The sequence below is a fragment of the Aquarana catesbeiana genome, linkage group LG08, assembly GCF_042186555.1.
Source record: "Aquarana catesbeiana isolate 2022-GZ linkage group LG08, ASM4218655v1, whole genome shotgun sequence".
Lineage (NCBI taxonomy): Eukaryota > Metazoa > Chordata > Amphibia > Anura > Ranidae > Aquarana > Aquarana catesbeiana.
In genome coordinates, this window is record NC_133331.1 from 2,219,870 (window position 1) to 2,236,173 (window position 16,304).

At 47.1% G+C, this 16,304-nt stretch overlaps 1 protein-coding gene across 6 annotated transcripts in view; it reads right to left on the reverse strand.

Annotated features, from left to right (window-relative positions):
* Positions 1 to 16,304, reverse strand: part of LOC141105525 (NACHT domain- and WD repeat-containing protein 1-like) — a 129,442-nt gene that overhangs the window by 105,484 nt on the left and 7,654 nt on the right. For all 6 annotated transcript variants that reach the window (XM_073595403.1, XM_073595408.1, XM_073595402.1 and 3 more), the window contains exons 4-7: positions 15,366 to 15,478; positions 13,330 to 13,435; positions 4,680 to 4,798; positions 1,929 to 2,012 (exon numbers count right to left, since the gene is read on the reverse strand). In XM_073595403.1, the coding sequence (XP_073451504.1) occupies positions 1,929 to 2,012; positions 4,680 to 4,798; positions 13,330 to 13,435; positions 15,366 to 15,478 (422 nt within the window). The remainder of the gene's footprint in view (positions 1 to 1,928; positions 2,013 to 4,679; positions 4,799 to 13,329; positions 13,436 to 15,365; positions 15,479 to 16,304) is intronic.

The following is a 16,304-nucleotide window of genomic DNA, read 5'->3' on the forward strand; positions in this document are numbered from 1 at the left end:
CCAAGAACACCATCCCCCACCATCATACATGGAGGTCCTATGACCCCAAGAACACCATCCCCCACCGTCATACATGGAGGTCCTATGACCCCAAGAACACCATCCCCCACCGTCATACATGGAGGTCCTATGACCCCAAGAACACCATCCCCCACCATCATACATGGAGCTCCTATGACCCCAAGAACACCATCCCCCACTGTCATACATGGAGGTCCTATGACCCCAAGAACACCATCCCCCCACCGTCATACATGGAGGTCCTATGACCCCAAGAACACCATCCCCTACCGTCATACATGGAGGTCCTATGACCCCAAGAACACCATCCCCCCACCGTCATACATGGAGGTCCTATGACCCCAAGAACACCATCCCCCACCATCATACATGGAGCTCCTATGACCCCAAGAACACCATCCCCCACCGTCATACATGGAGGTCCTATGACCCCAAGAACACCATCCCCCACCGTCATACATGGAGGAGCTATGACCCCAGGAACACCATCCCCCACCGTCATACATGGAGGTCCTATGACCCCAAGAACACCATCCCCCCACCGTCATACATGGAGGTCCTATGACCCCAAGAACACCATCCCCTACCGTCATACATGGAGGTCCTATGACCCCAAGAACACCATCCCCCCACCGTCATACATGGAGGTCCTATGACCCCAAGAACACCATCCCCCACCATCATACATGGAGCTCCTATGACCCCAAGAACACCATCCCCCACCGTCATACATAGAGCTCCTATGACCCCAAGAACACCATCCCCCACCGTCATACATGGAGGTCCTATGACCCCAAGAACACCATCCCCCACCGTCATACATGGAGGTCCTATGACCCCAAGAACACCATCCCCCACCGTCATACATGGAGGTCCTATGACCCCAAGAACACCATCCCCCACCGTCATACATGGAGGACCTATGACCCCAAGAACACCATCCCCCACCATCATACATGGAGGTCCTATGACCCCAAGAACACCATCCCCCACCGTCATACATGGAGGTCCTATGACCCCAAGAACACCATCCCCCCCACCGTCATACATGGAGGTCCTATGACCCCAAGAACACCATCCCCCACCGTCATACATGGAGGTCCTATGACCCCAAGAACACCACCCCCCACCGTCATACATGGAGGTCCTATGACCCCAAGAACACCATCCCCCACCGTCATACATGGAGGTGGAAACATTATACTTTGGGGGTGTTTTTCTGCTAAAGGGACGGGACAACTTCACTGCATCAAAGGGACGATGGACGGGGCCATGTACCATCAAATCTTGGGTGAGAACCTCCTTCCCTCAGTCAGGGCATTGAAGATGGGTCATGGATGGGTCTTCCAGCATGACAATGACCCAAAACATATCACCAAGGCAACAAAGGCTCAAGAAGAAGCACATTAAGGTCCCGGAGTGGCCTAGCCAGTCTCCAGACCTTAATCCCATAGAGAATATGTGGAGGGAGCTGAAGGTTCGAGTTATCAAACGTCATCCTGGAAACCTTAATGATCTGCAAAGAGAACAAAATCCCTCCTGAGATGTGATCAAACCTGGAGGCCAACTCCAAGAAACATCTGACCTCTGTGATCACCAACAAGGGTTTCTCCACCAACTACTAAGTCATGTTTTGTGAAGGGTTCACATACTTATTTCACTCATTAAAATGCAAATCAATTTATAACTTTTTATGAAATGTGTTTTTCTGGATATTTTTGTTGTTATTCTCTCACTGTTATAATAAACCGACCAATAAAATTATAGACGATCGTTTCTTTGTCACAAAATCAGAAGCCGATCAAATACTTTTCCCCCTCACTGTACTAAATATGCCTTCTGTATAATCTGCCCGAAAATCATTTTGGAAATACAATGAAAACGATGAGATTTCTTTATTCTCTTACCTGAGATCAGACTCCAGACTTTGATACTGCAGTCCGCCGATCCGCTGCAGACAAAATCTTCATGTGGAGGGAAAAGACTGGAGTCTGAAAGGCAGAAATATGAGAAAAAAACTTTCAGATGGAATCAAGACAAAGACATGGAGGGGGGGATTTACTAAAACCGGAGAGTGAAAAATCTGGTGCAGCTCTGCATGGGAGCCAATCAGCTTCTCACTTCAGCTTCTTCAATTAAAAAGTAACTCCACATTTGTTGAGAAGAAAACATTCCCCTCTGGGTGATCTCTGTACATTGCAGGGAATAAACCCCTCCCCCCTCTGGGTGTTCTCTGTACATTGCAGGGAATAAACCCCTCCCCCCTCTGGGTGTTTCCTGTACATTGCAGGGAATAAACCCCTCCCCCCTCTGGGTGATCTCTGTACATTGCAGGGAATAAACCCCTCCCCCCTCGGGGTGATCTCTGTACATTGCAGGGAATAAACCCCTCCCCCCTCGGGGTGATCTCTGTACATTGCAGGGAATAAACCCCTCCCCCCTCTGGGTGATCTCTGTACATTGCAGGGAATAAACCCCTCCCCCCTCGGGGTGATCTCTGTACATTGCGGGATATAAACCCCTCCTCCCTCTGGGTGATCTCTGTACATTGCAGGGAATAAACCCCTCCCCCTCAGGGTGATCTCTGTACATTGCAGGGAATAAACCCCTCCCCCCTTGGGGTGATCTCTGTACATTGCAGGGAATAAACCCCTCCCCCCTCTGGGTGTTCTCTGTACATTGCAGGGAATAAACCCCTCCCCCCTCGGGGTGATCTCTGTACATTGCAGGGAATAAACCCCTCCCCCTCAGGGTGATCTCTGTACATTGCAGGGAATAAACCCCTCCCCCCTTGGGGTGATCTCTGTACATTGCAGGGAATAAACCCCTCCCCCCTCGGGGTGATCTCTGTACATTGCAGGGAATAAACCCCTCCCCCTCAGGGTGATCTCTGTACATTGCAGGGAATAAACCCCTCCCCCCTCGGGGTGATCTCTGTACATTGCAGGGAATAAACCCCTCCCCCCTCTGGGTGATCTCTGTACATTGCAGGGAATAAACCCCTCCCCCCTCGGGGTGATCTCTGTACATTGCGGGATATAAACCCCTCCTCCCTCTGGGTGATCTCTGTACATTGCAGGGAATAAACCCCTCCCCCTCAGGGTGATCTCTGTACATTGCAGGGAATAAACCCCTCCCCCTCAGGGTGATCTCTGTACATTGCAGGGAATAAACCCCTCCCCCCTTGGGGTGATCTCTGTACATTGCAGGGAATAAACCCCTCCCCCCTCTGGGTGTTCTCTGTACATTGCAGGGAATAAACCCCTCCCCCCTCGGGGTGATCTCTGTACATTGCAGGGAATAAACCCCTCCCCCTCGGGGTGATCTCTGTACATTGCAGGGAATAAACCCCTCCCCCTCGGGGTGATCTCTGTACATTGCAAGGATTATAACAAACTTTGTTGCAGATTCCCCCCTTTTGTTATTGTGAAGAAATCCCTGTGTGTGATCAATCAGCTGCTGCACCTGCAGGGCTCTAATGAGGAAAGTGACAGGATCTGCATCCCTTCAGACGCGATTTCCCTTTAGGAATATCTCACCAAAGAAAATCAACGATCCAATCACACAAGCAGGAAATGAGATTTCTGGGAGGGCATTCTGTATACCATCTGTGTACACAGCGCCTCCAGGTGGCCAAATTGCATTTTACAGAACATGACAGAGTTGCAGATTGAAAAGGAAAGGGAATTTTTTATTAAAGCGGAGTTCCACCCAAAAGTGGAATTTTCACTGATCCGGTTCCCCCCCCCCTCCGGTGTCACATTTGGCACCTTTCGGGGGGAGGGGGGAGCAGATACCCGTCCAATCCAGGTATTTGCTCCCACTGCCAGCGAAAGATCTCCGCAGTATCCACAGCAATCTATACCATGTCCGGCCCCTCCTCAATTCCCCCCCCCCACTGTCTTCTGGGAGACACACAGGTCCCAGAAGACAGCAGGGACCAGTTAGAATGTGCAGAGCGACTCACGCATGCGCAGTAGGGAACCAGGCTGTGAAGCCGCATGGCTTTACTTCCTGATTCCCTTACTGAAGATGGCGGTGCCTAAACCCGGAGCCAAGGGGACGGGTCGGCTTTGGGTGAAGACATGGCGGGCTCCCAGGACAGGTAAATGTCCTTATTTTAAAAGTCAGCAGCTGCGGTATTTGTAGCTGCTGACATTTGTTTTTTTGTTTTTTTTGTACGCAGAACTCCACTTTAACATTGAATTACAACATGACTTGTGTCCTAATCGTATACAAGATTTTATTTGATATTTTTTTTCCACCAAAGTAGAGTTACCCTTTAAGCTTTTACAATAAAATCAGGAAACTTATTAGCTACAATGCACAGCTGGCGCTGGATTTTGCACGCTCCAGTTTTAGGAAGCCCCTATAGATATGGAATCATGACAAAAAAAAAAATATACAGGGGGGGGGGGATAATGATCGTCTCCCCTGCAGATTGTGTAAGTTTTGCCCCCTTACAAAGAAATGAAGAGTCTGTCTCTATCATATAAAACACACCTATGATAAAAATTATAGACCCTTCATTTCTATGTAAGGGGGCAAAACTTACACAATCTGCAGGGGAGACGATCGTTATTTTCCCCATTGTAAGAGTCCTGTCACAGGAATGACACCATACAAGACAGCTTCTCCATTACACGGCTTTCACTTACTTAGCTGTGCTTCCCCCGGTGAGACCAAAGCCAGGCATGTGACCGCTCCTGTGTGACCGCATAGCGTCTTCAACTCTGAGGCGGAGAGGATGTCCCATACACGTACCGATGTATCCCAGCTGTCACAAGGTATAGGCAAAGAGAGAGATGTAAAGGAAAGGACAGGAGGAGAAGAGGGACATGGTGAGCATGGAGTGGACTATACCATCATGGAGTGGACTATACCATCATAGAGTGGACTATACCATCATGGAGTGGACGATACCATCATGGAGTGGACGATACCATCATGGAGTGGACGATACCATCATAGAGTGGACGATACCATCATGGAGTGGACGATACCATCATGGAGTGGACGATACCATCATGGAGTTGACTATACCATCATGGAGTTGACTATACCATCATGGAGTGGACGATACCATCATGGAGTGGACTATACCATCATGGAGTGGACGATACCATCATGGAGTGGATGATACCATCATGGAGTGGACGATACCATCATGGAGTGGACTATACCATCATGGAGTGGACGATACCATCATGGAGTGGACTATACCATCATAGAGTGGACTATACCATCATGGAGTGGACGATACCATCATGGAATGGACTATACCATCATAGAGTGGACTATACCATCATGGAGTGGACGATACCATCATGGAGTGGACGATACCATCATAGAGTGGACTATACCATCATGGAGTGGACGATACCATCATGGAATGGACTATACCATCATAGAGTGGACTATACCATCATGGAGTGGACGATACCATCATGGAGTGGACGATACCATCATGGAGTGGACGATACCATCATGGAGTTGACTATACCGTCATGGAGTGGACGATACCGTCATGGAGTGGAATATACCGTCATGCAGTGGACTATACCGTCATGGAGTGGACGATACCGTCATGGAGTGGACGATACCGTCATGGAGTGGACTATATCGTCATGGAGTGGACTATACCGTCATGGAGTGGACTATACCGTCATGGAGTGGACTATACCGTCATGGAGTGGACTATTCAATCATGGAGTGGACTATTCCATCATGGAGTGGAATATTCCATCATGGAGTGGAATATACCATCATGGAGTGGACTATACCATCATGGAGTGGACTATACCGTCATGCAGTGGACTATACCGTCATGGAGTGGACTATACCGTCATGGAGTGGACTATACCGTCATGGAGTGGACGATACCATCATGGAGTGGACGATACCATCATGGAGTTGACTATACCGTCATGGAGTGGACGATACCGTCATGGAGTGGAATATACCGTCATGCAGTGGACTATACCATCATGCAGTGGACTATACCGTCATGGAGTGGACTATACCGTCATGGAGTGGACGATACCGTCATGGAGTGGACGATACCGTCATGGAGTGGACGATACCGTCATGGAGTGGACGATACCGTCATGGAGTGGACGATACCGTCATGGAGTGGACGATACCGTCATGGAGTGGACGATACCGTCATGGAGTGGACTATACCGTCATGGAGTGGACGATACCGTCATGGAGTGGACGATACCGTCATGGAGTGGACTATACCGTCATGGAGTGGACTATACCGTCATGGAGTGGACTATTCAATCATGGAGTGGACTATTCCATCATGGAGTGGACTATTCCATCATGGAGTGGAATATACCATCATGGAGTGGACTATACCGTCATGGAGTGGACTATACCGTCATGCAGTGGACTATACCGTCATGGAGTGGACTATACCGTCATGGAGTGGACTATACCGTCATGGAGTGGACGATACCGTCATGGAGTGGACGATACCATCATGGAGTTGACTATACCATCATGGAGTGGACGATACCGTCATGGAGTGGAATATACCGTCATGGAGTGGAATATACTGTCATGCAGTGGACTATACCGTCATGGAGTGGACTATACCATCATGGAGTTGACTATACCCTCATGGAGTGGACTATACCGTCATGGAGTGGACGATACCGTCATGGAGTGGAATATACCGTCATGGAGTGGAATATACTGTCATGCAGTGGACTATACCGTCATGGAGTGGACGATACCGTCATGAAGTGGACTATACCGTTATGGAGTGGAATATACCGTCATGGAGTGGACTATACCGTCATGAAGTGGACTATACCGTCATGGAGTGGACTATACCATCATGGAGTGGTCTATACCATCATGGAGTGGACTATACCTTCATGGAGTGGACTATACCATCATGGAGTGGACTATATCGCCATGGAGTGGACTATACCATCATGGCGTAGACTATAACGTCATGAAGTGGACTATACCATCATGGAGTGGACTATACCATCATGGAGTGGACTATAACGTCATGGAGTGGACTATAACGTCATGGAGTGGACTATACCATCATGGAGTGGACTATACCATCATGGAGTGGACTATAACGTCATGGAGTGGACTATACCATCATGGAGTGGAATATACCGTCATGGAGTGGACTATACCATCATGGAGTGGACTATACCATCATGGAGTGGACTATACCATCATGGAGTGGACTATACCATCATGGAGTGGACTATACCATCATGAAGTGGACTATACCATCATGAAGTGGACTATACCATCATGGAGTGGACTATACCATCATGGAGTGGACTATACCATCATGGAGCTGGATAGTGTTGGGGAGATAAAAGCCCTGAAATGCTCTATTCAGGAATGAGGATCCTGTGACTGTAAGAACAGCTGAAAATATAAACCCCCTAAACCTCATTACAAAAAAAAGGGGGGGGGGGGTGATCGGGAGAGCAACCAATCCAAACCCACCTTTAAAAATGTTTTCTATCAAAGTTGATTTTACCCAATGAGAAATAAAATAGCAAAAGGGAACATGTTGCGGAGGGTTATACAGCGTACGGCTTGTGGCAGCAGGCTGTGAAAATCAATGACAGCCTAAAATATACAGCAGCTGTCCCCCGATATACTCACATCTGAGGCTGGGGAGTATATATAGGTGTACAGCCGCTGCATGATTCAGCCTGTCGTTGATTTTGACAGGTTGCTGTCAGCAGGCTGTAGATGCGCTCTGTGGCCCCCCCATCCATGTACCCAAATACCGGCTCCAACCTTTTATAAGTAGGATACAAACACAGGCCGGCACTCCAGTTAAAGGGGTTCTAAAAGCAGAAGGTTTTTGCATTCTATGCATTAAGGTAAAAAAAAACCTTCTGTGTGCCGCATCCATCATTGGTGTCAGTGGGAGGAATAGTGCCCCATCACTGTAGCTGTCAGTGGGAGGAATAGTGCCCCATCATTGTCACAGTCAGCGGGAGGAATAGTGCCCCATCATTGGTTTCATTGGGAGAAATAGTGTCCCATCATTGTAGCTGTCAGTGGGAGGAATAGTGCCCCATCATTGTAGCTGTCAGTGGGAGGAATAGTGCCCCATCATTGTTGCTGTCAGTGGGAGGAATAGTGCCCCATCATTGTTGCTGTCAGTGGGAGGAATAGTGCCCCATCATTGTTGGTACCAATGTGAGAATCAGTGCTCTGTTGTTTATGTCAGTAATAGGAATTATGCCCCATTGTATCAGTGGGAGGGCTGGGTAAGGCAAGCAAAGTGCCGCAGCCACAGTTTGGAGACCCCCTGCTTTATTACATCAAACGGCTAAAAAACAGCTTGACAAGTACACTGACGCGTTTCGGCCACTTTGGGCCTTACTCTGAGCTACTAGCTGCGGTAGCGATGAATAAAGCCCAGAGCCGCTGAAACGCGTCAGTAACCTGTAGAGGTGTTTTTTACCCTTCTAATGTAATAAAGGAAACTGGAGTGCCGGCCTGTGTTTGTAATAATTACTGAAGCAGATTGCAGAGGCCGAAGCTGAACGCCGGTGTCCCCCCCCCCCCCCCCCCGATGGATGGAATTGGGTGACGTGAACAAGTGCAGCTTTCTTTGCATGAATTTTATATAAAGGCTTTTTGATAGCAAGCGAAAAAAATTGATTTATTTTTTTAGGTGCCAAACAGACAAATTCATTGTATAAAAATAGCAAAATTTTATTTCAACATTTGTTATAAACATCCTTTCCAAGTGACATCATCATACAGTATCCATGCGATTATGGAAGAAATGCAGAGACTCCGGCTCTCTACATGTTTCGCCAAATAATGGCTTCTTCAGGAGACTCTGACAGGTACTGCATGTATAATCACTGAATATCAGTAGATGTACAATACAATCAATATAGTGGTTCATATGTCAGGAGAGTGTCTCAAGGAGATATACAGTGAAACCATAAAAGGAAGATCTCAAGATTCCAAAAAAAGGCCAACGAATCAAATGCTGATAAGAGCAAGTTTCCATTCTCAGTTGCAAATATAAGTTCTGAAGGGGATGTCACCAGGTGTCCAGAATGTCACGTCTGCAGGTGGTCAGACACTATAGCTAGCTACTGTGTGCTTCACCTATAGCAGCCCCCATTCCCTTAAGACAAGCAGGCCTACCGGTACTCGGTTGCCCCCAGGACTTATACACAATGCTATAGTGTCTGGCCACCATGCCAGGGCAGATGCGAACTGAGCAAACAGATTACTGGCAGTTAGCGGACAGATAACGTATTTCTATGACAGTCCAGGTAAAAGCCAGGCAGAGTTCAGGGAATAGTCCAATATCTGATCCAATGGAAGTCCAGGTAAAAGCCAGGCTGAGTTCAGGGAATAGTCCAATATCCGATCCAATGACAGTCCAGGTAAAAGCCAGGCAGAGTTCAGGGAATAGTCCAATATCTGATCCAATGACAGTCCAGGTAAAAGCCAGGCAGAGTTTAGGGAATAGTCCAATATCCGATCCAATGACAGTCCAGGTAAAAGCCAGGCAGAGTTCAGGGAATTGTCCAATATCCGATCCAATGACAGTCCAGGTAAAAGCCAGGCAGAGTTCAGGGAATAGTCCAATATCCGATCCAATGACAGTCCAGGTAAAAGCCAGGCAGAGTTCAGGGAATTGTCCAATATCCGATCCAATGACAGTCCAGGTAAAAGCCAGGCAGAGTTCAGGGAATAGTCCAATATCCGATCCAATGACAGTCCAGGTAAAAGCCAGGCTGAGCTCAAGGAATAGTCCAATATCTGATCCAATTACAGTCCAGGTAAAAGCCAGGCAGAGTTCAGGGAATAGTCCAATATTTGATCCAATGACAGTCCAGGTAAAAGCCAGGCTGAGTTCAGGGAATAGTCCAATATCTGATCCAATGACAGTCCAGGTAAAAGCCAGGCAGAGTTAAGGGAATAGTCCAATATTTGATCCAATGGCAGTCCAGGTAAAAGCCAGGCAGAGTTCAGGGAATAGTCCAATATCCGATCCAATGACAGTCCAGGTAAAAGCCAGGCTGAGTTCAGGGAATAGTCCAATATTTGATCCAATGGCAGTCCAGGTAAAAGCCAGGCAGAGTTCAGGGAATAGTCCAATATTTGATCCAATGGCAGTCCAGGTAAAAGCCAGGCAGAGTTCAGGGAATAGTCCAATATCCGATCCAATGACAGTCCAGGTAAAAGCCAGGCTGAGCTCAAGGAATAGTCCAATATCTGATCCAATGGCAGTCCAGGTAAAAGCCAGGCAGAGTTCAGGGAATAGTCCAATATCTGATCCAATGACAGTCCAGGTAAAAGCCAGGCTGAGCTCAAGGAATAGTCCAATATCTGATCCAATGGCAGTCCAGGTAAAAGCCAGGCAGAGTTCAGGGAATAGTCCAATATCTGATCCAATGGCAGTCCAGGTAAAAGCCAGGCAGAGTTCAGGGAATAGTCCAATATCCGATCCAATGACAGTCCAGGTAAAAGCCAGGCAGAGTTCAGGGAATAGTCCAATATCTGATCCAATGACAGTCCAGGTAAAAGCCAGGCAGAGTTCAGGGAATAGTCCAATATCTGATCCGGGTCATACACAGGGAAATCCAGACTAGCAAAGCAGGGCAGACAAACGGGAGACTTGATCAGGAAGAATGCAGGTTGACTGTCTCTATCACAAGCAAGGGATAGAGTGTTTGTCTGATCAGATCAATCACCTTGCAGGTGGACAAAAACATGGAGAAAGCAACAGCCAAAACCCGGATGGTGGAATAAGGAGCACAAAAGTGCATGTAGTAAATCTGGGTAAGGTGAAGTATGGAACGTCCTCTCTCTCTCCTACAACAGGCCGCCGCTTATATTTGTAACTGAGAATGGAAACTTAGTAAATCCTCTTGAATTGCATCACATTCCTCTAGTTGTGATCTTATCAGCATTTGATTCGTTGGCCTTTTTTTGGAATCTTGATATCTTCCTTTTATGGTTTCACTGTATATCTCCTTGAGACAATCTCCTGACATATGAACCACTATATTGATTCTATTTTACATCTACTGATATTCAGTGATTATACATGCAGTACCTGTCAAAGTCTCCTGAAGAAGCCCTAATTTGGCGAAACATGTAGAGAGCTGGTGTCTCTGCATTTCTTCCATAATCGCATGGATACTGTATGATGATGTCACTTGGAAACGCTGTTTTTAACAAAATGTTGAAATAAAATGTTGCTATTTTTATATAAGTTTTATTGGCGTATAACACACACTTTTTCACCCTGAAAATCGGGTGCAAATAGTGCATGTGTGTTATACGCCGATCTTTCAATTTTGGCTGCCTCAGAGGGGACAGGGAGGGGGGCGGGAGGAGCGCCGTCAGATTATACAGTAAGAATCTCCTGTTTACTCAGCGGCCTCTGTAATAGGAAGTGCCGTCCCCTGGGCTGCCATTGGACCACTGTTCTGTCTATCATAGAAGCCGGCCCAGGAGGCGGGACTGTGTATTAAAGAGGCCGCCGAACAAACAGTCGATTCTCGCTGTATGTAATCTGTAGGCACTCGTCCCGCCCCCTCCCTGTCCCCTCCGAGGTAGCAGTAAGGTGAGGCTGCACTGGTGGCACTTGTGAGGCTGCAGATGGGCATTGATCAAGCTGCATTGGTGGCAATGGTGAGGCTGCAGATGGGCATTGATCCAACTGCATTGGTGGCAATAGTGAGGCTGCAGATGGGCATTGATCCAACTGCATTGGTGGCAATGGTGAGGCTGCAGATGGGCATTGATCCAACCGCATTGGTGGCAATGGTGAGGCTGCAGATGGGCATTGATGGCAATGGTGAGGCTGCAGATGGGCATTGATCAAGCTGCATTGGTGGCAATGGTGAGGCTGCAGATGGGCATTGATCAGGCTGCATTGGAGGCAATGGTGAGGCTGCAGATGGGCATTGAGGCAATGGTGAGGCTGCAGATGGGCTTTGATCAAGCTGCATTGGTGGCAATGGTGAGGCTGCAGATGGGCTTTGATCAAGCTGCATTGGTGGCAATGGTGAGGCTGCAGATGGGCATTGATCCAACTGCATTGGTGGCAATGGTGAGGCTGCAGATGGGCATTGAACAAGCTGCATTGTTGGCAATGGTGAGGCTGCAGATGGGCATTGATGGCAATGGTGAGGCTGCAGATGGGCATTGATGGCAATAGTGAGGCTGCAGATGGGCATTGATCAAGCTGCATTGGTGGTAATGGTGAGGCTGCAGATGGGCATTGATCAAGCTACATTGGTGGCAATGGTGAGGCTGCAGATGGGCATTGATCAAACTGCATTGGTGCCAATGGTGAGGCTGCAGATAGGCATTGATCAAGCTGCATTGGTGGCAATGGTGAGGCTGAAGATGGGTATTGATGGCAATGGTGAGGCTGCAGATGGGTGTTGATCAAGCTGCATTGGAGGCAATGGTGAGGCTGCAGATGGGCATTGATGGCAATGGTGAGGCTGCAGATGGGCATTGATCAAGCTGCATTGGTGGAATGGTGAGGCTGCAGATGGGCATTGATCAAGCTGCATTGAGGCAATGGTGAGGCTGCAGATGGGCACTGATCAAGCTGCATTGATGGCAATGGTGAGGCTGCAGATGGGCATTGATGGCAATGGTGAGGTTGCAGATGGGCATTGATCAAGCTGCATTGGTGGCAATGGTGAGGCTGCAGATGGGCATTGGTGGCAATGGTGAGGCTGCAGATGGGCATTGATGGCAATGGTGAGGCTGCAGATGGGCACTGATCAAGCTGCATTGGTGGCAGTGGTGAGGCTGCAGATGGGCATTGATTAAGCTGCATTGGTGGCAATGGTGAGGCTGCAGATGGGCATTGATTAAGCTGCATTGGTGGCAATGGTGAGGCTGCAGATGGGCACTGATCAAGCTGCATTGGTGGCAATGGTGAGGCTGCAGATGGGCACTGATCAAGCTGCATTGGTGGCAATGGTGAGGCTGCAGATGGGCACTGATCAGGCTGCATTGGTGGCAATGGTGAGGCTGCAGATGGGCACTGACCCTTATTTTGCTTCACAGTTCTTTATTTAAAATTGAAGTTATTTTCTGAAACTTCCCTCTTAAAGTGGAGGTGCGTGTTATACGCCGATAAATACGGAAATTTGTCTGTTTGGCATGTAAAAAATCCAAGTTTTTTCGCTTTCTATGAAAATTCTGTACATTTAGGGATGTGGTGCTGATGACTCTCTGACACCCAGCAAATGATTTCTATATATAGGCCTTTCAATGTATATTCTAAAAATCCCCCGCTTGTCTCACCTCCCAGAGATGATATATCGGTCATGGATGAGGACCGCCGTCACAATATCGCTGTGCCCTTCCAAGCTGTGAACCAGGAACTGGGAGCCCTGCAGTGGGGAGCGATCTATGGGAAAATGTGATAGAATTAAGAGGATGACCCCCATTATCCCAAAAACAAGGCATTGTAGTGAATGGAGTGGAGTGTATTAGAGACGGCAAAGGAAAGGCACAGATAGAGAGGGAAGAGCAAAAGATGAATCCGGAATTGTGATAGAAAGAAATAAAGAAAATACAAGAACAAGAGTTAAAACCCCAAGTACTGAATTTTTCCCCAGAACTCCGCTTTAAGTAGAAAACAGTACAATGTAGTATATGTCCGACCTCTCCATTGGAACATCCCTTAAATCATATGTTCCCATCATTAGCGGAATTGTTCCCTACAATGGATGTAGTTAAGATATACCTACCATTGACTTTAACCACTTAAGGACCGAGCTTCTTTCTGAGATTCGGTGTTTACAAGTTAAAATCGTTTTTTTTTTTTTTCTAGAAAATTACTTAGAACCCCCAAACATTATATATATATATATTTGTTTTCAGACACCCTAGAGAAAAAAATGGCAGTCATTCCAATACTTTATGTCGCACCGTATTTGCGCAGCTGCCTCACAAGCGCAATCTTTTTAGGAAAAAATACACTTTTTTTAAATTAATAAAATAAGACAACAGTAAAGTTAGCCCAATTTTTTTTTTTATATTGTGAAAGATGATGTTACGCCGAGTAAATTGATACCCAACATGTCACGCTTCAAAATTTCGGCCGCTCGTGGAATGGTGACAAACTTTGACCCTTATCTCCATAGGGCGACGTTTAAAAATGTCTACAGGTTGCATGTTTTGAGTACAGAGGAGGTCTAGGAATAGAATTATTGCTCTCGCTCTAACGATCGTGGCGACACCTCACATGTGTGGTTTAAACACCGTTTACATAAAAATAAACCTGCAAGACAATAGCATAATGTGCTAGTATGCATCGCATACTAGCACATTATGGAATACTTACCTTAGAACGAAGCCCCTCGCACGAAGCTGACGTGTTCCCTCGACGTTTCTTCGAGGTTCGCGGGCTCTGGCGCTGTGAGTGGCCGAAGCCACGATGACGTCACTCCCGCGCATGCACACAGGAGCCCTTCGTTCCGGGAAGGAGCTCTGAAGTTCCGGCACGATACAGACGTCAGCGGCTGCATGGAGGGTGAATATCTCCTAAACCTGCAGATTTACCTCCAGGAAAGCCTCATTATAGGACTCACCTGCAGGTAAAAATCACCGGCAATAGAACTGCTTTAATAAATATCAAGCGCCTCCTTTTTTGTTGTTGTTGAGAAGATATTTTGTTTAGCCCACTGACTGAAAGAAAAAAAAATGTGTATGGCCAGGTTTAACCCCTTCAATACCGGCACTTCCCCCCCCTTCCTGCCCAGGACAATGTTCAGCTTTCAGCGCTGTCCCACTTTGAATGACAATTACGCGGTCATACAACACTGTACACAAACTACATTTTTATCATTTTCTTCCCACAAATAGAGATTTCTTTTGCTGGTATTTCCTCTTCTGGGGTCCCTTGGCGGCTCTTCCCCACATCAGATAACCCCCTAGGAGAAGCACTCTCCCGAGGGGTTACCTTTCGGGCGCGCTCCCGAGTCCAGCATTCACCGTCCATAGAGGCCAAATGCAGGACTCAGCCCCTCCCTCCCCTCCGGCCCCCGCGTCATTGGATTTGATTGACAGCAGCGGGAGCCAATGGCTGCCTGAGCTGCTATCAATCTATCCAATCAAAAGCCTGAGAACCCCGGCCAGAGAGACGGCGCGTCCCCGTCAAGTTCCAGGGCTCAGGTAAGTGAAACGGGGGAGGGGGTGGGGGGCGGTCACTGCAAGGTGTTTTTTCACCTTAATGCATAGGATGCACAAGGGGTTTACAACGCCTTTAGAATTTGTCAGTTGCAGGAACATAATATTATTGATCAGAGGCTCCAAATCTATGACTCCCGTCTCACCTGGACCCTTCAGTTTTACTTTTGGTGCAGGCTGAGCCGTTGTCTTTTTGGGAGATGTCTTGGGAGGCGTGTCCTTCTTCAATGGAGGCCCCGGGAGTGAAGACGATTCCACACTGCGAGGAGAAAACGGAGAAAACTGATAGACAAAGATACAAGGCAAGTCCCATAAAATTCATCAGTTCTTACATTGTATTACATAGTTACATTGTATTACATAGTTACATAGTAGGTGAGGATGAAAAAAGACACAAGTCCATCAAGTCCAACCTATGTGTGTGATTATGTGTCAGTATTACATTATATATCTCTGTATGTTGTGTGATTATATGTCATATTACATTATATATCCTGTATGTTGTGTGATTATATGTCATATTACATTATATATCTCTGTATGTTGTGTGATTATATGTCATATTACATTATATATCTCTGTATGTTGTGTGATTATATGTCATATTACATTATATATCTCTGTATGTTGTGTGATTATATGTCATATTACATTATATATCTCTGTATGTTGTGCACAGCATACTAACACGTCCAATCATAAATCATCATTTACTGGTCTCTCCCTTTGAAAATATCAGAACTCTTATAGGCTTCTGTGGATGATTGAGCTCTGCTCATCAGGGCTGCACTGAGTACTTCTTCACTGAATAATACTTTTTTTCTTTATTGTGCTTCCCACATACGGTTCTAGCCGAGCTGCACAAATACTTTTCACTTGAAATATATTCCTCAATAACCACAAACAATATAAATCCATTTTCTAGAAATTATCTTGTAAATGTAGCAGTGACACCATCACTGTGCTGTACATAGACTGTGCAGAGAGCAGAGCTGTGGGAGGGGCTCAGCAGGCCCCACCCACTACAGGCTACCTGCAGAAAACTAAAGGAGGGGGGCGGAGACAAGACCGGTCACCCTGCACAA